Source organism: Podarcis gaigeae, assembly GCF_964106915.1.
Source record: "Podarcis gaigeae genome assembly, chromosome: 2".
Classification (NCBI taxonomy): Eukaryota; Metazoa; Chordata; class Lepidosauria; order Squamata; family Lacertidae; genus Podarcis; species Podarcis gaigeae.
The window spans coordinates 114,950,316-114,973,243 of NC_139679.1; the positions used below are offsets into that span (position 1 = coordinate 114,950,316).

Here is a 22,928-nt window from a genome sequence, read left to right on the forward strand (position 1 = left end):
CCCACCTAGAGGATTGTGGAGATATAGAGGCCTGGGAACTGTACTTTATTGTGATTTTCTGTGGTTAAATTGTTTACACTCTGGACTTTGTCTAACTTATGAAACAAAAGAAAATTTGACCTTGAACAGAGGCAGGTGTGGAATGAGTGGCACAGGGAGAACAAGAGCAGCTAAAGCTAAAGAGAAAGAAAAGAAACCAGGGCAACTTGTTCAAACAACCCTATCTCATCAACGAAGATCATCTGTCCCAACTGTGCTGACAGCACAGGAGGTGGAATTTGAAGAGCCTGCTGCAGAGCCCGTTGCAGAAGATATGGCAACTGGAGGATCTGAAATAGTTCTGAAGCAAATCTTGGAACAACTTGGAATTTTAAATCAAAAAGTGGACAACCAATCATCAAAAATTGACCAAGCTACATCCTCTATTACTAAATTATCTGAGCAAGTTTCCCATCATACTCAGGCAATTGAAAAATTACAAGGGGCAACGTCTGAAAATTATAAGCTTGCGGTAGAAGCTTGTCAAAAAGCAGAACAGGCGAACAAAAAGGTTGATGAGATTAGGGGGGAAGTAAGGCCTCTGAAAAGACAGGTAGGGGAACAACAAGCCTACCTGTCATTGGTTGAATTGAAAAGTAAGGAAAATAATCTCAGATTAAGGGCTATCCCAGAACTGGAGGAAGGAAATCTACAGGGATTTTTAACACTTTTGTTCTCCAAATTCTGGGGGATAGAGGAAGATAAGGACTTTAAAATTGTGACTGCCTTTAGACTGGGAAAACTGATAAAGAAGGACAAGTCCAGAGACTGTTTGGTTATTTTGAGATCGAGAGAGGAAAGAGACAAGATACTAGGCCTACACTTCAAAAAATCCTTGGAGATAGAAGGAAAAAAGGCTGAAATTTACAGAGATATACCTAAACACCTTTTGGACCTTAGGACTACTTATACAGATTTGACCAAATTGTTGAGATATAACACAATCCCTTAGAGGTGGGAGTTTCCGCAAGGACTATCATTTACTTACAAAGGAAGGAAAGTAAGAATTAAAACACCGGAGGACCAACAGAAGTTCCTACACGACCACGAGGAGGACCTCCAGAAAGGAGCTGCAGCTTCTTGGCCTCCACCACCACCGGGACCATCTCCAAAGCCTACACCGCCTGGATCTGGACCAACATTACCACCTCCGGGATCGGAGGGAAGCCTAGACACCCCATTGTAGACCCACCAATTAGACCAGGATGTCGCTGCAGCTTCTTAGTTGGAATATAAATGGCGGAAATTCTCCGGAAAAAAGAAGAAAAGTATTTCATATTTTGAAAAAAGAACAATTGGACATTATTTGCCTGCAAGAAACGCATGTGACAAGGCTCCACAGAAAAGTGCTAATTAACAAAAGATTAGGCCAAGAATTTATTTCTTCGGATAAAGTCAAGAAAAGAGGAGTGGTGATATATGCAAAGGAGAGCCTGTCACCGAAATTTCTATTTAAAGATGAACACGGCAGAATTTTGGCGATTGAAATCCAGACACAAGGAGAAAAATTTTTGATATTAGGAATATATGCTCCAAATGAAGGAAAATCGGAATTTTTCAGGAAGCTGCATGAGATTATGCTGGACTACTTAGATTACAACAACATCATCATGATGGGTGACATGAATGGGGTTGTGTCTGTAAATATGGACAAGTCACAAAGCGCTAACATAACGAAAGATGGCAGACTACCTAAAACTTTTTTTGAAATGACTGACAATGTGGACTTAATTGACATATGGAGGGTTAAGAACCCCCTAGGAAAAGAAGGGACTTTCTTTTCTGAAGCTCATCTGACATGGACACGAATCGACCAAATATGGATAACTAGAGGACTGGCACCCAAGACTAGAAAGGTGGAAATCTGCCCAAAAACCTGCTCCGACCATAATGCTTTGAAAATGGAATTGAGACTAAATACAACCGGATCCTTCAGATGGAAAATGAATGACACCTTATTAAGGGACGAGAAGATTGTTAAGAAGGCCCAAAAAACTTTAAAGGACTATTTTGAGATAAATTTAAATACCACTGTGGAAAAAAGAATAATCTGGGACGCAAGTAAAGCAGTCATGAGAGGGTTTCTAATACAACAAAATACGATCAAGAAAAAACTCTGGAATGAAAAGAAGGAGAAGATATTGGAAAAAATAAGAGATGGAGAGAAAAAACTAAGATCCAGGCCAAAGTCGAAGGAGGTGCTGAGAGAAGTGAAATTTTTCCAAGCACAATATTTGAAACTGATAAATCAAGAGGTGGAATGGAAAATTAAACAAATGAAACAAAGATCCTTTGAATCAGCAAATAAGTGTGGGAAACTGCTAGCATGGCAGTTGAAAAAGAGACAAAAACTTAATACTGTTACAAATCTAGAGATTGAAGGGAGAATGGTTCAGAAACCCGAGGAAATTAGAAAGTGCTTCCAGAGATATTTCAAAGAACTTTATTCACAAGGGCCACAGAAAGATTCGGAGGTGGACCAATTTCTTAAAACCAACGGATTACAGAAAATACCTCAGGAAATGAGAACAACCCTGAATAGTAATATCACACAGCAAGAAATTGAAAGTGCCATTCAGAACCTCCAATTAGGCAAATCTCCAGGCCCCGACGGACTTACCTCCAAATATTATAAGGTTTTGAAAGACTATTTGATACAACCTTTGTTGGAGGTTTGTAACCAGATTATGGAGGGGAGGAAGGCACCGGAAACGTGGAAAGAAGCCTTCATCACATTGATACCCAAACTAGAAACTGAAAAGACTCAGCTGAAGAACTACCGCCCCATCTCACTCCTAAATGTGGATTACAAAATTTTTGCAGACATTTTGGCAAGTAGGTTTAAAAAAGTGCTTAATGAAGTGATCCATAAAGACCAGGCTGGCTTTCTCCCTGGTAGGCATTTGTTTGGCAACACAAGAAACATTATCGACATTTTGGAACTTTTACAAACAAAACTAAACACTAGAGCGGTGTTAATTTTTATTGATGCGGAGAAAGCCTTTGACAATATTTCCTGGATGTTTATGAAGAAAAACTTGGAAGGGATGGGAGTGGGGCGGGGGTTTGAAAATGGAATAGAAGCAATATATTCAGAACAAAAAGCGAAATTGATAGTAAACAATGTGGTGACAGAGGAGTTTAAAATCGAAAAAGGGACACGGCAGGGGTGCCCCCTATCCCCCCTATTGTTTATTTCAGTTCTGGAGGTGCTATTGAACATGATTAGAAAGGACCGGTTGGTACAGGGAATTGAGGTCGGAGTGAAACAATATAAATTGAAAGCATTTGCAGATGACCTGGTATTAACATTGCAGGAGCCTGTCTCTAGTACTAAAAGAGTGTTAGAATTAATTTCGGACTTTGGTCGGGTGGCGGGATTTAAGCTGAACAAGCAAAAAACTAAGGTTATAGCAAAAAATTTGACAAGTACAGAAACAGATGAGTTTGTGAAAGAAACAGAATTAAATGTGGTTAAAAAAGTAAAATACCTAGGGGTGTATCTGACCTCCAAAAATTTGAATCTGTTTAAGGACAACTACGAGAAATGTTGGTTAGAAATCAAAAGAGATTTGGAAACATGGTCAAGAATGAAACTTTCCTTGTTGGGCCGAATAGCAGCTATAAAGATGAATGTATTGCCAAAAATGCTATTTTTGTTTCAGACCCTACAGGTCGTGGACAAGGTGGAATGCTTTGGAAAGTGGCAGAGGGATATTTCTAAGTTTGTTTGGCAGGGCAAAAAGCCCCGAATAAAGTTTAAGATACTAACTGATGCGAAAGAAAGAGGGGGATTTGCCCTGCCAGACTTGAGGTTATATTACGAAGCTGCAGCCTTCTGCTGGTTGAAAGATTGGATTTTACTGGAAAACACTGATGTCCTAGATCTGGAAGGGTTTGACAATGCTTTTGGGTGGCATGCATATTTGTGGTATGACAAGGTTAAAGTGCACAAATTGTTTAAAAACCACATTGTCAGGAGAGCAATTTTAATGGTCTGGACAAAATATAAAGACTTATTGGAGAGTAAGACTCCGAGGTGGCTCTCACCGGTGGAGGCCAAGGCACGTAAGAGACCTAATATGGAAGCCAATTGGCCTAAATATGGGGAAATTATTGAAAAGATTGGAGACAACTGGAGGTTGCAGAGCTTGGAAAAATTAAAAAACAAGGTGCGAGATTGGTTGCATTATGCACAAATTCAAGAGGTCTTTAAAGTAGATAAGAAGGTTGGATTCCAGGTGGAAAAATTGAAACTAGAGACAGAATTGTTAGAACCAAAAAGTAAACTACTTTCGAGAATGTATAACCTGCTGCTTAAATGGAATACTCAGGATGAGACAGTCAAATCCGCCATGATAAAGTGGGCGCAGGATTTGGGGCATAACATTATGTTTGAAGACTGGGAAAGGTTATGGAACACCGGAATGAAATTTACGGCATGCAGTGCCTTGAAGGAAAACATTATGAAAATGATATACCGGTGGTACATGACCCCAGTCAAGCTTGCTAAGATATATCACCTGTTTGATAATAAATGCTGGAAATGTAAAGAGGCGGAAGGGACATTTTTTCACCTTTGGTGGACCTGCCCGAAAGTGAAGGCCTTCTGGGAAATGATTCATAATGAACTAAAAAAGGTACTGAGATTTACCTTACCTAAGAAACCAGAGGCCTTCCTTCTGGGCATGGTGGACCGGAGAGTGTTTAAGAAGGACAGAACTTTTTTTATGTATGCTACTACAGCAGCAAGGATTTTGATTGCAAAATATTGGAAGACACAAGATTTACCCACACTGGAGGAATGGCACACGCAGTTGATGGACTATATGGAACTGGCCGAAATGACTGGCAGAATCCGAGACTTGGGAGAAAAAACATTCGAGGAGGATTGGAGAAAATTTAAAGACTATTTGGAAAAACATTATAAGTTGTATGAATGTTAAAAAACGCACCTTTTAGGAAATTCTAGCTTCAGTAATGTTAAATTAAAGAAATGGAAATTAAGGTACAAGGAGTCAGAGATAGAATAATGAAACAACTTTATTGTGTTAAAATGAAAATGTACATGATTTGGGTTATAATACATTTGAAATTGGGTAACATGATAAAAAGGAAGATATAATAAGTATTGAAATAAGTTAACAAATTGCAGACGTTATGTATCACAGAGAATGCAGGGTTGGGAGGACGTGGGGAAGTCCAACAGATTTGGAAAAAAGAGTAAGAAAAATTTGTAACCTTTCTTTTTTACTTTTATAATACGTTCTTTATTCTTTTTTCTGTATTTTATAAAACTAATAAAAAATATTATTAAAAAAATAATAATAATATTTTGTTGGAAGCTGCCCAGAGTGGCAGGGAAAACCCAGCCAAATGGGTGGGGTATAAATAATAAATTATTATTATTATTATTTTAATCTTTTTATTAAATACTTTTATTTTGCTTTAAACAAATACATATAAATATAGACACCCAAAATTACAAAAGAAAATTCCTTAATAATAATAATAATAAATCTTAAAAACTACAAAAAATATCAAAGTACATGGCATAAAACATAAGCCATTATGGGAAAGAAAAAAGAAAAAGGAAAGGAGGAGGGGGGGGAAAGAAAAAGAAAAAAAGAGGAAGATGAGCCAAAACACAAAAAGGCTCATCTATTGTATGCTTCCATTAAGGTCACAACAGATCATTTTTCTTATCAATTCTCTCTATCTGCATTCCAAAGAATCCCTCATCTTGGTATCAGGGAACATTTCTCTATGCAGTATCATTCTAAACATAACCATGATGAACCCTTGTCCCCTAGATAATTATTTAAACGTTCCCATTCTTCTTTCACCATCTTTTCAGGTTTATCTCTTATTGCATCTGTCAGCTTCTCGAGCTCCAAGTACTCGGACAATTTGACTACCCATTCATCTTTAGTGAGTGTATTTTTAGCTTTCCAGTGTTTTGCCACTATAACCCTTGCTGCTGACGTTGCATACATAAATAACCTGGTCTTATTTTTGGGAATATTCTTCTTCTTCTTTTCTTTTCCTGAAGATGTCCCGCAAGGCAGCAGAGGCTTAGTATCCAAGTTTTCCTCCTCCTCAATGGACTATTCCCAGGTGGAGAAGCCCCAGCTGTCTCTTGGGCTAGGGATAATCTCGCAAATGATATGCAGAAACACAAACAGTAAAAAAAACGAAGCAGCCAGACGGAATAGTTTGTGGTGAAAAACCGACACCTTGTGGCCAAATGTGGAAATCTAATGTTTTTTGTACACAGAAGGCAAAAACAGCTGATTGTAGCATGCAACCCTTTATTCCTAATTCCCAGTTACATTGGGTTACATAAGCATCAGGTTACAGACGCTTCAGGTTACAGACACTTCAGGTTACAGACTCCGCTAACCCAGAAATAGTACCTCGGGTTAAGAACTTTGCTTCAGGATGAGATCAGAAATTGTGCTCCGGCGGCGCAGCGGCCCCATTAGCTAAAGTGGTGCTTCAGGTTAAGAACAGTTTCAGGGTTAAGAACGGACCTCCAGAACGAATTAAGTTCTTAACCCGAGGTACCACTGTACTTATTTGACAGAGATGCCAGGGGGGAAACTACAGCTTCCAAGATGCTTCAGGAAGGAGTGTCACACGCTTTAAATGTGTGTTAGATCCCTGGCCACTGGCAATGCTACCTGAGGCTTATTTATTTAAATTTACACCCAATAGTTTCCTCCAAAGGACCCCAGGGCTTTGGGAGATGGCAGTTCAATAGCATCCAGATCAGAGGGCACCCCGTTGGCTACCCCTGCACTAGATTTTAGGATGTATGGCTGATTGCTTACTCACTCAGGAGAGACAATGTCCCTGTGATTCTGGACAAATAGAAACAATAGAGCATGTGCTTCTCCAGTGCCTATATTATAGAGGCATCCATATAAGCCTCATCTCCCCACTACTCCATAAATACCCAGGGCCCACAGGACAATTCTTTACCCACCTGCTGCTTTCACATACCAATCCTGCTACAACATACAACATTGCCAGGTTCTGCATAAAAGGTAAAGGGACCCCTGACCATTAGGTCCACTCGTGACCGACTCTGGGGTTGCGGCGCTCATCTCGCTTTACTGGCCAAGGGAGCCAGCGTACAGCTTCCGGGTCATGTGGCGAGCATGACTAAGCCGCTTCTGGTGAACCAGAGCAGCGCAGGGAAACGCCATTTACCTTCCTGCCAGAGCGGTACCTATTTATCTACTTGCACTCTGACGTGCTTTTGAACTGCTAGGTTGGCAGGAGCAGGGACTGAGCAATGGGAGCTCACCCCATCGCGGGGATTTGAACCGCCGACCTTCTGATCGGCAAGTCCTAGGCTCTGTGGTTTAACCCACAGCGCCACCAGCGTCCTATAGGTTCTGCATAGCAGTGTTCAAAATTCATCGGATTATGACCTGTGCCACAAACTAGATTTAATGAACACTTATATCAGAGTGCCCTGTAAACTGATAAGCCATAGCCTTTTATATACACTGGGATCTTGGTTTACGAATTTAATCAGTTCCGGAAGTCCGTTTGTAAACCAAAACCGTTCTTAAACTGAGGCACGCTTTCCCTAATGAGGCCTCCCGCCGCCAGTGCCCTTCCACCATTCAGCTTCCGTTCGTAAACAGAGGTAAAGTTCACAAACCAGGACACTATTTCCGGTTTTGCAGAGTTTGTAAACCGAATAGTTCGTAAACAGGGCTGTTCATAAACCAAGGTACCACTATACTAACCTTTTATGCTCTTCCACATCCGTTTAATGCTCCTAACCCTTCTTTTAGATTCTTACAGTCTTTTATATACACCTTGTTTTAATAATTTTTAGCTTTCCAAACTGTTTTGCAGATTTAAATGATTGTACCTCTCCCTACTTATGCTGGTCTATGGCCGTAATAAAGATTTGACTGATTGACCCAAGTGTGCTAAGGCAATGAATGCTAAGGACACCGTGAGCCGGGGGATACAAAATCTCACCTCAGGCAGGAACTTTGGTCCATTTTATACTATATGCAACTCTCGGCACTTTTAACAAACTATAATTTCCAGGATTCTTTGGGGAAAGCCACGACTGTATGGTTCAGTTTTAAATGCATGGCACAGACAGACAGAGCTCAGTTACGGTTACCCAGTGGTGGCTGGTGGCTGTTGGAACTGGTAGGGTGAAAAGCCGGAGGCTGACAGTAGGTGGCGCCAGAGAGCCAATGATAAGGCCGAGCCAAGTCATTCTAGCTTTTGCCCCCATCATCTTCCCTGTTTTCTCCAAGGAAAACATTGAGACTAAGGAGGCGGCAGCTGGCAGTCTGTGCCAGGCAGGTGGGGGCTGGCTGAGGGGAGACTGGCGTTGGTGGGGCAATGCCCCATTCTGTGTATGGCTGTGCTATGGAGAGCAGGCTGAAAATATAACTGAGCCCCGTACTTTCACCGTTCACAGATGACAGAACATTAGAACTACACCTCTGCACCCCTGGGTAAAGCCAAGTTTCTAAAATTCTTTATTCAATACATTATATATTACAACACATCTGCAGCTAAACCAAGTGTTCTTTCACACAGCTACAAAAACAAACGTGCTCCAGAATTGATGGAAATGTTCAAAAAAGCAGATATGGAAGCCGAAGCGGGTGGCAATTAGTCTTCAGACTATGAGATGAAGCTAGGAAATTCAAGCCCAGGAAAAGTTTGAAATATTGAAATGTATTCACAACAGCACTGTTAAGTCCAATACTATAGATCATTGGGAGAAAAAAGGTTACTGGTGCTTTATTAAATATTGCAGGTATTATTTCTGTCTCTGGTATGGGTTTCTGGATCACATCTGTGCCTTAATGTCTTCCATATCTCGTGACACACCCAACCCTCACATTTCTGATGCTTAAATAAAGTCTGAAGAGGATGAGGCTTTTCAAACATAAAGGTAAAGGTAAAGGGACCCCTGACCATTAGGTCCAGTCGTGACCGACTCTGGGGTTGCGGCACTCATCTCGCTTTATTGGCCAAGGGGACCGGCGTACAGCTTCCAGGTCATGTGGCCAGCATGACTAAGCCACTTCTGGCGAACCAGAGCAGCGCATGGAAATGCCGTTTACCTTCTCACCAGAGGGGTACCTATTTATCTACTTGCACTCTGACGTGCTTGTGAACTGCTAGGTTGGCAGGAGCAGGGACTGAGCAATGGGAGCTCACCCTGTCGTGGGGATTCGAACCCCGACCTTCTGATCAGCAAGTCCTAGGCTCTGTGGTTTAACCCACAGCCCCACCCTTGTCCTTTATCTCATATGAATTTTTTCATGTCTCCTCAGGTATACTTGATTCTTGAAAGTTTTGCCACAGGTGGAACACGAGTGTGGCTTTTCGGCCGAGTGGCTTCTCTCATGTGAAGTAAGGCTTGACTTCTGCTTGAAGTTTTTCCCACAGGCCGAGCATGAATATGGCTTCTCTCCCGTGTGGATTCTCTCGTGGATAATCAGGTGCTCCTTCCGACTGAAGCTCCTGCCGCAGGCTGAGCATATGAACGGTTTCTCTTCCGTGTGGATTTTTTGATGCTCAGTATAGCTTGTCCTGTGCTTGAACTTTTTCCCACAGTGTGAACAAGCATATGGTTTTTCCCCTGTGTGTATTCTCCCGTGTATAACCACCTGTGACTTGTTACCAAAGTTCTTCCCACAAACCGAGCATGAATATGGTTTCTCCCCTGTATGAGTTCTCTCATGTCCGAGAAGATGCGCTTTACAATTAAAGCTTTTGCCACAGGCCAAGCACACATAGGGGGTCTCTCCTGTATGGATTCTTTTGTGACTGGTGAGATTTGACCTTCGCTTGAAGCTCTTGCCACAGAAGGAGCATGTGAAAGGCCTTTCTTCTGTGTGGATTTTTGCGTGTGAAATAAGGCTACATTTTTGACTGAAGCCTTTCCCACAAACTGAACATTTATGTGGTGTCTCGCCTGAGTGGACCTGCTGATGTCTGATAAGGCTTACTTTATGAACAAAGCTTTTACTACAGACTGAACAAGCATGTATTTTTTCCGCTGTATGCATTTGTTCATGTACAATATAGTACGATTTTTCACTGAAGCTTTTACCACAGAAAGAGCATGTATACGGTTTTTCTCCCGTGTGGATTCTTTCATGGATAGACAGGTAACTTTTCCACATGAAACTCTTCCCGCAAACTGAGCACATGTATGGTTTTTCTCCGGTATGGATGATCTTGTGTCTAATAAGGTAATCCTTACGACTGAAGCTCTTACCACAGACAGAGCATTTGAATGGTTTATCTCCTGTATGAGTTCTCTGGTGTTTAAGAAGATATGCTTTATCTGTGAAACTTTTGCCGCAAACTGAGCATGGGTATGGTTTTTCCCCTGTGTGGGTTCTTTCGTGGCTAACCAGATTTGATTTGTGGCTAAAGCTGTTCCCACAGATTGAGCACATATATGGTTTCTCACCTGTATGAGTTCTCTCGTGTTTAATAAGGTGTGTTCTGTCAGCGAAACTTTTACCACAGATTGTGCATGAAAACGGTTTCTCTCCGGTGTGAGTTCTTTCATGGCTAACAAGGTTTGATCTATGACTGAAGCTTTTACCACAGATCGAGCACATATTTGTTTTTATTCCCGTATGGCTGACTTTGTGGCTGTTGAGGTTTGATCTTCGTTTAAAACTTTTGCCGCAGAATGAACACGGGTAAGGCCTTTCTTCCGTGTGGATTCTTTCATGTGAAAGGAGGTTACATTTCTGACTAAAGCCCTTCCCACAGTTTGAGCATTTATACGGGGTCTCTCCTGTGTGGACTTGTTCATGCCTCCTAAGGCTGACTTTATGGATGAAGCTCTTATTACACACAGGACAAGTGTATGTTTTTTCCTGTGTGTGCATTCGCTCATGGACAGCATGGTACGATCTTTTGCTGAAGCTTTTACCACAAATTGAGCATGCATACGGCCTCTCTCCTGTATGGATTCTTTCGTGGATAATCAGGTTACTTTTCCACTTGAAGCTTTTACCACAGACTGAACAAGCATGAATTTTTTCTCCTTTGCGGCCTTTGCTCTGAGAAATCAGGCAGTAGCTCCCATTCATTCTCTTCTCACAACCTAATTGTTTATAATGTTTCTCTCCTTTCTGAAGAGTTCTCCCATACTTGTGAATTTTCTTTTGCATTTTGGTTTCACTTTTTTCACCTCCCCGACAAGGTAAAGCCCTTCCTGATCTCTCTCCCAGGTCATTTCTCTGATGCCGCTCTTCTCTGCCTCGATTATCAGCGATATCTTGGTACTGCGAAACGCTCCCTTCAGTAATTCCTAAGGATATTGTGTTTGCTGCCACTAGGTGAGCGCTTCCTGGAAGACCCTCTTCTCCTTTTTCCTCACACCTGCTGCCTATTAAGAGAAAGATAGTGGTAATAATAATAATAATAATAATAATCATCATCATCATCATCATCATCATCATCATCATCACCATCATCATCAATGCTTTTTCGGGGGGGGGGGTGCTGGGATACACATCCCTCACATTTTATGAATCTTTGTACTTTTGTCCATTTACTGTATTTATTTTTCCCAATTTGAACTATAAAATGGGGAGTCAAAATGAGAGTACCCCTAAACATTTTTTAAGAAAAAAAGCACTACTACTACTAATAATAATAATAATATCTATTATTTATACCTTGCCCATCTGGCTGGGTTTCCCCAGCCACTCTGGGTGGCTCCCAATAGAATGTTAAAAACACAATAAAACATCAAACATTAAAAACTTCCCTAAACGGGGCTGCATTCATATGTTTGAAAGTCAGGTAGTCAGGTAGTTTATTTTCTTTGACATCTGATGGCGTTGACAGGGCAGGTGCCACTACCGAGAAGGCCCTCTGCCTGGTTCCCTGTAACCTCACTTCTCGCAGTGAGGTAACCGCCAGAGGGACCTTAGAGCTGGACCTCAGTGTCCAGGCTGAACGATGGGGGTGGAGATGCTCCTTCAGGTATACTGGGCCCAGGCTGTTTAGAGCTTTAAAAGTCAGAATTATAACGCAAGGAGTCCCTTAGTCGGGGACGAAAGTTGTATTAAGGCCCCCTCACTCCTCTATCAGATCTCCCACCCAAATTCCCTGGGAAGAAGGGTCGATTGTAAAAACACTCTGGGACTTCCCGCCCCGTGTGGGAAACAGGAGTCTCCTAACAACTCTCAGCACCCTCAACTAACTGCAGTTTCCACCATTCTTGGCAGACTAAAAACAAGAGCGCTTTGATGCTGTTTTCACATTTAAGAAAACGTCTAATCTCCTCCTTTGCTTCTCTTACTACAGTGGTGCCCCGCAAGACGAATGTCTCACAAGACGGAAAACCCGCTAGACGAAAGGGTTTTCCGTTTTGGAGGTGCTTCGCAAAACGAATTTCCTATGGGCTTGCTTTGCAAGACGAAAATGTCTTGCGAGTTCCTGCAGTTTTTTCCCCCTTTTTCCCAAGCCGCTAAACCACTTATCAGCTGATCCGCTAAGCCGCTTAACAGCTGATCCGCTAAGCCGCTTATCAGCTGATCCGCTAAGCCGCTTAACAGCTGATCTGCTAAGCCGCTAAACTGCTTATCAGCTGATCCGCTAAGCCGCTAATAGCGCTAATCCGCTAAGCCGCTAATGGGCTTGCCTCGCAATTTTTCGCAAGACGAAGAGACTCGCGGAACGGATTCTTTTCATCTTGCGAGGCACCACTGTATACTGATTGTTCCCACTGGTTTCGTAAAGGAAAACTGGGCAGAGAAGAAGACAGAAGCGTGGAGAAAATAAGCTTCCATACAATGCTTGGGAATAATTTGAGGAAACAACTCCTTAACTAATCCAGAATGCGGCAGCTAGACTGGTGACTGGGGGCAGCCACCGAGACCATATAACACCAGTCTTGAAAGAACTACACTGGCTCCCAGTACGTTTCCGACCACAATTCAAAATGTTGATGTTGACCTTTAAATCCCTAAACAGCCTTGGCCCAGAAGGAGCTGAAGGAGCATCTCCACCCCATCGTTCTGCCCGGACACTGAGGTCCAGCACCGAGGGCCTTCTGGCGGTTCCCTCACTGCGAGAAGCAAAGCTACAGGGAACCAGGCAGAGGGCCTTCTTGGTAGTGGCACCCGCCCTGTGGAACGCCCTCCCACCAGATGTCAAAGAGATAAACAACTACCTGGCATTTAGAAGACATCTGAAGGCAGCCCTGCTCAGGGGAGTTTTTAATGTGTGACATTTTAATGTATCCCCAGAGTGGCTGGGGAAGCCCAGCCAGATGGGCGGGGTACAAATAATAAATTATTATTATTATTATTATTCTTATTATTATTATTATTATTATTATTAATTTTATCATAAAGGAGTGCATTGCTTCCCTCCGTGCTTTGAGCCGTAAACAGGCGGCAGCTGCAATGGGGAAGCTGTTGTTGAAGCTTCCTTCAGGCCCAGCTAGCATGGCCAGTGGTCAGGGATGATTGGAGTTGTAGTCCACCAAGCCCTCAGGAGCAGATAATAATAATAATAATAATAATAATAATAATAATAATAATAATAATATCTTTATTGTCATTGCCCCCTCTCGGGGACAACGAAATTACTTGGCTGCTCCATCCACCCAGGTAGGGCACTCCACACAAAATCAGAACAACTATAAAACACTAATTAAAACAATACAGTATAATACAACAAGGAAGATTAGATGACTTTCAAAGTCCAGGCTTCCCATTCAGGGCCGAGATCGCTCTGGGGAAGAAGCTGTTCTTAAGGCAGCTCGTTCTTGTCTTCATCGTCCTGTATCTCCGTCCCGACGGCAGGAGCTCGAAGAGACAGTGACCAGGATGCGATGGATCTTTTACTATGTCCAGTGCCTTCCTATGGCACCTTGTGGCATAAATCTGCTCTAAGGTGGAGAGTGGGCAGCCAACAATGCTCTCTGCTGCCTTAACAACTCTGCACATTCTGTCCTGGATAGTACAGCTTCCGTACCACACACATAAGCCATAAGTGAGCACGCTCTCGATGGAACAGTGATAGAAGGCAAGCAGCAGTTTCTGCGGAAGATGGTTTTTCCTTAGAATTCTCAAAAAGTACAGTCTCTGCTGCGCCTTCTTCACAGATATACAGGGAGTGGAGGCATAGGGAGTGGAGTGGGAGTAGGGTACTGGATGTTAAGGCTGGAGTCAGGCATAGGTCGTCAACAAAGCAATAACTCACCCGAGTATTCAAGGAAAAGACCACAGCTCTGGCCCAGTGCTCTCAGCAACTCTTTCCAGGTGGTCTAGTCGAGATTAAGCAGTTGCAAGGACTGAAGGTCCCCACCTTCCCATTGCCGACTAGGACTCATCATTTCCTGAGTCTTTCTCCCCCGCAATTTCAGGCTGCGCCTGCGCACAACCAGCCTCTGCTCTGCCCGTTTCATTTCTCTGTGAGTTCCGGGAGACCAGGAGCTGGTCGCAGCAGGAGGGAGAGACTCCCTGCTTGAAAATATGGAGAGCTGCTGCCAGCCAGTGCAGTGAACACTGGGCAAGATAGACCAATGGATCAGGTTCAAGGTGTGGGTTTTAACCTTTAAAGCCCTCCCTATACAGTGGTACCTCGGGTTACGTACACTTCAGATTACATACGCTTCAGGTTACAGACTCCGCTAACCCTTAAATAGTACCTCGGGTTAAGAACTTTGCTTCAGGATGAGAACAGAAATCGTGCTCCGGTGGCGCGGCAGCAGCAGGAGGCCCCATTAGCTAAAGTGGTACTTCAGTTTCAGGTTAAGAACGGACCTCTGGAACGAATTAAGTACTTAACCCGAGGTACCACTGTACAGCCTAGGACCCTCGTACCTATGGGACTGCCTCTCCTGGTATGTCCCACGGAGGACCTTACGGTCTTCAAATAAAAACATATTGGAGATCCTGGGCCACAGGGAGGTTTTTCGGCCATGGCCCCGATCTGGTGGAACGCTCTGTCACAAGAGACTAGGGCCCTGTGGGACCTGACATCTTTCCGCAGGGCCTGCAAGACAGAGCTGTTCCACCAGGCCTTTGGCCAAAGCACAGTCTGACCCCCTCCTTCGGTAATCCTCACAGAACTCTAGCCCAATGGTTGCCATTGATTTGATTTTGAATTGATTTTAGAATGGATTGATTTTAGAATGCATTTCAATTAATTGATTGTGATTTTATGTAAACTGTGTTACTTTTATTGTTGTTAGACGCTCTGAGCCCGGCTTCGGCTGGGGAGGGTGGGATATAAATAAATTATTATTATTATTATTATTATTATTATTATTATTATTATTATTATTATTATGTGGTGCTATAAGGCAACTCCCGACGTTGCTTTTAGAGAAGATGGTCTCCTTTTTTATTACAATCAGTGTGAATATCATTGGCCTGGAAAATGACAACCAAACTAGGTTCAAAACATATTGAGTGTGAATCATGAACTACTTGAACCCAATTCTTACCTGGGTGGACTCCCAAAACAGATGTGCTTCCCACAGGTGTTTGGAGCACTGGGACGCAGGGTTCCTCTTTCGGCTCCACCTTTATTATCACACCAGGAAATTCTGAGTCAGAGGAAAGAGGAGAATGTGAGGTGTGACCATCTAGCTTTTTTTTTTTTAAAAAAAGACACCAACTTTCCTTTCGCTGCTATTAGAACAGAGAGTGAGGCCCCATCTGCACTATATCCATTTGAAGCAGTTGCATATCATTTATAAAGTCGTGGCTTTTCCCAAGGAATCCTGGGAACTGTAGTTGGTTACGGGTGCTGAGAGTTGTTAGGAAGCCCCCGTTCCCCTCACAGAGCTGCAATTTTCCCAGAATTCCCTGGGAAGAGGGACTGACTGTTAAACCACTCCAGGAATTGTAGATGAACGTCTCCCTCACCTGACTGATCGCCAGCAGCACTGGGCCGTTCCTCAGTTCTCTGATCATCCAAGACCCCAGATTCCTCTTCTTGCTCTTGCTTTATTCGAACGCCAGGAAGTCCTGAGTCAGGATAAAAAGAGGCAGGACAAACAGAGAGGGTGATGACGTCATATAGAACAGAGGAAGCAGGTAAAGAGTTTTCCCTCCTCTCTTTTAACACGAGAACTTGCGGCATCCTGTGAAGCTGAACGTTGGATGGGTGTAGAAGAAGTAAAAATGCAGGCGGTGAGGAAAACGAGGTGCAAAAACAACAAGCCGTGATCGCTGCATTCCAAATTAAATATATGTAAATATAGATTCCCCCTGTGATCGCGGACACCGTCCAGTGGAGCACTATTAATTGTCTCCCATGTTTCAGAAGCCCAAGTGGCTTCAGCTAGGATTCGGACATTTAGTATCGCTGGTCCCATACTGTGGAACACTCTTCCTGCAGAGATGCAGCAGGCACACTCACCCTTTTTATGCCAAAATCTATTTAAAAAAATTAAAAAATTGTCTCACTTGGTATCTAAAGAAGTGTGCATGCACACCAGTGGCTTAGCGTGGGGGGTGCAGGGGGGGCCGGCCGCACCGGGCGCAACATCTGGGGGTTAGGGGGCGCAAATCCACGGGTTAGGGGGCGCAAATTACCGTATTTTTCTCTCTATAACACTCACATTTTTTCTCCTAAAAAGTAAGGGGAAATGTCTGTGCGTGTTATTGAGCGAATGTGTGGTCCCTGGAGCCGACTGGCCCGAGTGCAGGGGCAAAAATCAGGCAAAAATCAGATTGCGCGCTGCGGAGAGGAGGCTGCTGCTTTCCTTCATTCAGCCTCAGGGTCTTATTGCCCACCCTCTTCTGTTTTCGGTTGCTTTGTTTACAAAGTTGTAAAAGCTGTTTTCGGTTGCTGTGGTTACAAAGCACAGATCCACATGGATTCTCAGGATTTTTGCATTGGCTTACCCCAAACTCACCGTCAAATCACATGTCTGTGGCCACAGCACGAAGCACCAAAATGATACATCCACTGTTTCATTCAGAATTTTTTTTTCTTGTTTTCCTCCTCTAAAAACTATGTGCGTGTTATGGTCAGGTGCGTGTTATCGAGCGAAAAATACGGTACTTGCCTTGCCCCGGGTGCTGACAACCCACGCTACGCCACTGATGCACACAAAAGCTTATACCAAGAACAAACTTAGTTGGTCTCTAAGGTGCTACTGGACAATTTTTTAAAATTTATTTTTTTATATATTGCGACTGCGTCAGACCAACACGGCTACCCACCTGAATCTTTATAAGCCAACAGGCCTATTCAGTGGTTTAAACCTTTTCAAGGTGAGCCGATCATCTTTATGCCTATTTCGTCCTGTTCTTATTGAATTTTGTATGTTATTTGAATTGTACATTTTGTTGTACACCTTTTTTCCATGAAAGGTCAGTCTATGAATACTTTTTCCAAAATAAATAAAAATGTTTAAGAAATGGCTACAAAGCAGTGTGAAAAAACAAACATCCTGTTACAGTGGTACCTCTGGTTGCGAATGGGAGCCATTCTGGAGTCCCATTCGCAACATGAGCAGAACGCAACCCGCGCCTGTGGGTCGCGATTCGCCACAACTGCGCATGCGCGTGATGTCATTTTTGCGCATCTGCGCATGCGCGAGCAGCGAAACCCGGAAGTAACCCTTTCCAGTACTTCCGGGTCGCCGCAGGATGCAACCTGAAAAAGTGTATCATGAAGCAAATGCAACACAAGGTATGACTGTACTGGAATAATGTTGATAGCAACAACAACAACAACAAACAACAACAACATTGCAGAGGCTTCAGAAAAGTTAGTCTCAGCAAAAACAATATTGCAAAAAAAAAAAAACAAGAGTGTTGGCAAAATGTGCAGAAGTGTCCCCTTAGGCAAAATTACTTAGAGCTGTTCATTTAACATGGAAAAAATCCAGACAGGTAAGGAAAGGTACTGTAGATCTTGGTACCTGCGAAGGTGTTGGATTCCTGCTGATTCAGGTTCCATGGACCCCCTGCTTCCTCCAGCTTTATTATCACATCAGGAAACCCTGATCAGGAGAAAAGTGTAAGAAAATTGGGATTCAGAGGCAAAGGTCATGCAAAGGTTGTCTTTCTGACCCAGTAAGAGAAGAACTAGATTTGGTACAAATCTCTGGAGTTTTCGCACAAATATATACTTTTTATGACTTCTGTTTTTCATTCCCTCACCTGCGCTTTGTTCTGAGGGGGCCTCTGTCGTCTCCAAACCCAGCAGTTCTGCAGACCATGGCTCCTGCTCAAGCCAGGAGATCAAACCAGGCTTAACAAGTGGAAATCCTGCTCAAAGAGTTTTAAAAAATATGTTATTGCGTAGAATTTCGGGCTTTAAGTATAGATCCATGTTGCACTAATGATTCCTCAACATCAGCTTCGTTGGACCGGTCATGTTGTGCAGATGCCTGGTTATCGTCTTCCAAAGCAACTACTCTGTTCCAAACTTAAAAATGGAAAGCGTAATGCTGGTGGTCAACAAAAGAGGTTTAAAGACTGTCTCAAGGCAAATCTAAAAAATGTAGTACTGTATAAACACTGTCAGCTGGGAAACATTTGCCTGCAAGTGCTCCAATTGGAGAACAGCCTTTACCAAAGGTGTCAAGGGCTGTGAAGGTGTCAAACTTAGGACACAAGGGAGAAATGCGCTAGGAGGAAGGCACGCTTGGCAAATCCACACCGTGATCAACTCCAACCCGGAAACCAATGTCCCCACTGTAGAAGGACGTGTGATTCTAGAATTGGCCTCCACAGTCACTTATGGACTTATTGTTAAAACCGTGTTTATGGAAGACAATCTTATTTGGCTACGAGTGATCGCCAAAGAAGAAGATTAATGGATGCAATCTGTGTTCAGATATCCCTAACAAAGGGGTCCTTACCTAAGGAAGCAACATGATTGTAATTCTCTTGCATGACTTCCCTGTACAAAGCTCTTTGATCCGGATCCAGCATGGCCCACTGCCCTTGCGTGAAATACAAGGCCACATCTTCAAAAGTCACCAGTTCCTGAGGAAACATAAGCAAACCATGTCGAAGCGCCTCAGAGGCTTCACACACATTAGGTCAGCAATGTTTACACAATCCCGTTGGAAGGTAAGCCTGGATTATGAACCACAACTGAAAGCTAGAGATGTGAGCCACAGCTCAATAGTAGAGTTCACTAGACGGAACCATTCGAGTTAAAAAGGATCCAGTGTAAGGGGAAAACCTCCGCCTCAGACCCCACAGAGCTGTTTGGGATTGAAGGCCTGGAACCAACACAGTGAACCGATTTGGACTCCACAGCTGTGCTATTATTATTATTATTATTATTATTATTATTATTATACTTGGCCAACAGCCAAGTACTTCCCTTATATTCTTTAAGGGTGGAGGGAAATCCAAGGTACTAGAAAATGTTGGCAGTCTAAATTCCAGCTGCTCAAAGAAGTGTGCATAGTATCAATTGGAAGATATCCTGATGCTCTGGAGAGTGATGAAATTCAGCATGTTTATCTGTGGATATTTGTCAAAGAATTATAGACTGTAGAGTTAGAAAGGATCTCCGAAGGTCATCTAGTCTGCAATGCAGGAATCCCAAAACGTGGTCCCCCATCCAGTTTGAAACCAGACCAGACCCTGCTTAGCTTGGTTTTATTGCTGCACATTCACAGTTCTGCCCTCAAGACAGCAGAATGTCTTCTTGGGTGATCCCAGCCTCCATCAACATACCTGAGGCCACCCTGTCGCAGCCATTTCCACTTTCCAAGGATCTGTACATCTAGCAAGGATCTTGAATGTTGTGCTGTACTGAATACGGGAAAAGTGTGTGGGGCAAAAGTACTCAGGGCTTCAAGTCAGGATGATGTCCTTTACAAAGGAGAGAGAGAGAGAGAGAGAGGAGTTTGCAATCAGAGAGCAACAATGAGAAAGCAAGGCTAAGGGTTGCGGGTAAAATTATATGGTTTGTCCTCCGATGGGACAACAAAATCTTATGAGGAGAAAGCAAGGGAATCTATGCAAGCCACTTTAGAAGTTCTATTCCCAGACAGCTAACATTTTAAAATACAATAAGAATTTATTTATTTATATGCCGCTCGCAACACAAAATAGTAAAACCACAATACAACATCACACACTATACCTTCCCTGAACAGGGCTTCCTTCAGATGTTAAAACTGCCTAGCAGTTCAGAATCTAGTCACTTAAACGATGCAGCCGGCTGAGTAAGAATGTGAGGTTTAATTTGGTGCTGGACCTCCTGAGATCTGAAGTTCACCATCTTTTCTTTTTTTTAATCAATATCAGCTCTGAGGCCTAGGAAATATTTATTTAAAAGTTTTATATCCTGCTTTCCCATCAAACTGCTCTTGCTTTAATATTATATTTAATATATATTAAGACAAACAGCAATGCACCTTTGGTAAAATCACAGGCACAGCTTTATAAAGTTATTCCAGGTGTGCCTCAAGTTTATAACCTGTGAATCGTAGAAACCCTCTGATCTTAATGATATATTGCTTTGCATTCGTCACAGACTTATTGCAATCAGAGTTTTTTCTTTGATCTTAATAAATCCCACGCCCTTTAAGCATCAAAGCAACTGGAGCTCTTTAGAAGGGTCCTTTCTGTACTTCAAGTCATTAATCTTCAACTATTGGGTTGAGTTGCAACTTTATACAAAGGTGAGTTACAGCAGCAGCATGCAAATATATATGTCAGAAAATGAACAAATGTTTGCCCAGGTACATGTCTGAGTTACAGCTGTTAGAAATTCAATCAGGCCATCTTGGTGAGTATAGTTAGTACTCACCAAGATATTTTTATATTCTTCCTCTTTTCTTCTTCATTTACTGTTATTCTACTAACCTGGCGGATTCCCCAGAGCCTGAGAGAGATCCTAAACAGACTTTGATCCTGTTTCTCCTCCTCTTCTGCTCTTACCATTTATATTTTGCAAACTGCCAACGCTGGACACAGACCACAGAAAGGAGAAGAATCCCTCTATGTGAAGAGATGGAGAGGAATTGTTGTTTTTCAAGGAAGCTGAGAGCAGAAGGCATAAAAAAATGAAAAGGGGAGCCTCAAGCCCTTTCCTTCAAAGCCAGCTCCAATGACAGCTATTCCATCTGTGCCAAAATCCTTTATTGTCTGGCCCTTTAAGGGTAAGACAGCCAAGCAAAGAATTAAAGGTAGATTGTAAGAGAAGGTTTGTCCCTGATGTGTAAACACATCCCAATTCTTCCCATATTTTTCACCTCTGATAACATGGAAAAGGTAAAAGGTAAAGGGACCCCTGACCATTAGATCCAGTCATGGCCGACTCTGGGGTTGCGGTGCTCATCTTGCTTTATTGGCCGAGGGAGCCGGCATACAGCTTCCGGGTCATGTGGCCAGCATGACTAAGCCGCTTCTGGCGAACCAGAGCAGCACACGGAAATGCCATTTACCTTCTCGCCGGAGTGGTACCTATTTATCTACTTGCACTTTGACGTGCTTTCGAACTGCTAGGTTGGCAGGAGCAGGGACTGAGCAACGGGAGCTCACCCCGTCACGGGGATTTGAACCGCCAACCTTCCTATCAGCAAGTCCTAGGCTCTGTGGTTTGACCCACAGATAACATGGTAGTCTGCAGATTTTTTGGGGGGGGTGGAGAAAGAAGCATTTTCCAAGAAAGAGGGAGAAACATCTCAGGTTCTACAAATGCTAGAAACTGTTGTTGTTTTTTTTAATGAAGATTGGGGGGGAGCTAACTAGATCTTGCAGGCTTTTGTATCAATAGGTAAAGGTAAAGAGACCCCAGTTGCGGACGACTCTGGGGTTGTGGCGCTCATCTCGCTTTATTGGCTGAGGGAGCCGGCATACAGCTTCCGGGTCATGTGGCCAGCATGACTAAGCCGCTTCTGGTGAACCAGAGCAGCGCACAGAAACGCCGTTTACCTTTCCGCCGTAGCGGTACCTATTTATCTACTTGCACTGGTGTGCTTTCAAACCTTTAGGTTGGCAGGAATCAATAAATGTATCAATAAATCCCTGCAAAGCCTGTTTATCTAGAAGCGGCCAGTGGGACAAAACAAATACGCGCCCCCTAAGAAATAAACCCTCCCTCCGACCACTTCTTAGCCCCAGATGCTTGTCTCAGTCGTCGCCGCCCCCCTTTCTTTCTTCCCCTTCCCCTTCTCAACCAGCAGAGCCCCTTTGCCCGCTGGCTTCCCTGCCCAGGGGGCTCACTCCGCTTTCTCCACCTACCCTTCCTCTCGTCCCTGGATCTTTCTTCTCCAACTCGATCCTGCACCGTTTGCATCATTTGCCTCCCCCCGGGAGAGGCGCTTTTGTTTTGGGGGTTCGTTTTCTTCGCCAACAGACCCAACTCGACGTTGCACCCGCCCGCAGCTGCTATTCTCTTACGGTGGGGTTTGTGTGTGTTGGAAGGGGGCGGGGGGGGATGGAGGCTTGTTTCCCCACTTCCGTGTCATGTGACTGAAGTCGGGACTAGACTCCTGGCAAAACAACGCAGCATCCTCTGTCTTGCTGCCTGAGCTCATGGATGAAGGGAAAGGAGAGGATGGGTGGAGGGGGGTGATGTCTGGAGTCAGGGTCTGCAGTCTTCCTCCCTCTCCTTCCCTCTGCGTTTCTTGCTTTTCAGAATGAAGCAACCTCATCCCCTGAGATTCAGCAGACCTGGATATTGCTCCTTTGAAGGAAGTTGGCCAACAACAACAACAACAACAACAATAATTGTTGATATCTGCCCACTCTAGGCGGCTTCCAATTTGTTTTGTTAGTGGGACTGAGTCATACCCTATAGCCGCCTTTGGCCAGACTTAACCGTCCAGAGGTCCTTTACCTTTTTACCTTAGTTGCTGTTTAGTCGTTTAGTTGTGTCCGACTCTTCGAGACCCCATGGACCAGAGCACACCA

At 43.5% G+C, this 22,928-nt stretch overlaps 2 protein-coding genes across 4 annotated transcripts in view; one reads left to right on the forward strand and one right to left on the reverse strand.

Moving 5' to 3' along the window:
- Positions 1-8,544: 8,544 nt before the first annotated feature.
- Positions 8,545-22,598, reverse strand: LOC310837258 (zinc finger protein 354A-like). 3 transcript variants are annotated; one of them, XM_083723506.1, is made up of 7 exons: positions 22,257-22,598; positions 18,908-19,034; positions 18,204-18,311; positions 17,963-18,043; positions 15,954-16,055; positions 15,530-15,631; positions 8,545-11,449 (listed from the first exon to the last, which is right to left on the reverse strand). In XM_083723506.1, exons 2-7 carry the CDS (start codon positions 18,978-18,980, stop codon positions 9,336-9,338), a joined length of 2,580 nt encoding a protein of 859 aa, XP_083579632.1. In that variant the 5' UTR covers positions 18,981-19,034; positions 22,257-22,598; the 3' UTR covers positions 8,545-9,335. The 3 variants fall into 3 exon arrangements, with proteins under 3 accessions (XP_083579632.1, XP_083579633.1, XP_083579631.1); XM_083723507.1 differs by lacking the exon at positions 22,257-22,598 and adding an exon at positions 19,740-19,871 and having other exon boundaries at positions 15,564-15,631; XM_083723505.1 differs by lacking the exon at positions 22,257-22,598 and adding an exon at positions 19,740-19,871.
- Positions 19,739-22,928, forward strand: part of LOC310837496 (uncharacterized protein) — a 38,140-nt gene continuing 34,950 nt past the window's right edge. Inside the window, exon 1 of the mRNA XM_083724167.1 lies at positions 19,739-19,879. Coding sequence (XP_083580293.1) covers positions 19,870-19,879 — 10 coding nt within the window. The 5' untranslated portion in view covers positions 19,739-19,869. The remainder of the gene's footprint in view (positions 19,880-22,928) is intronic.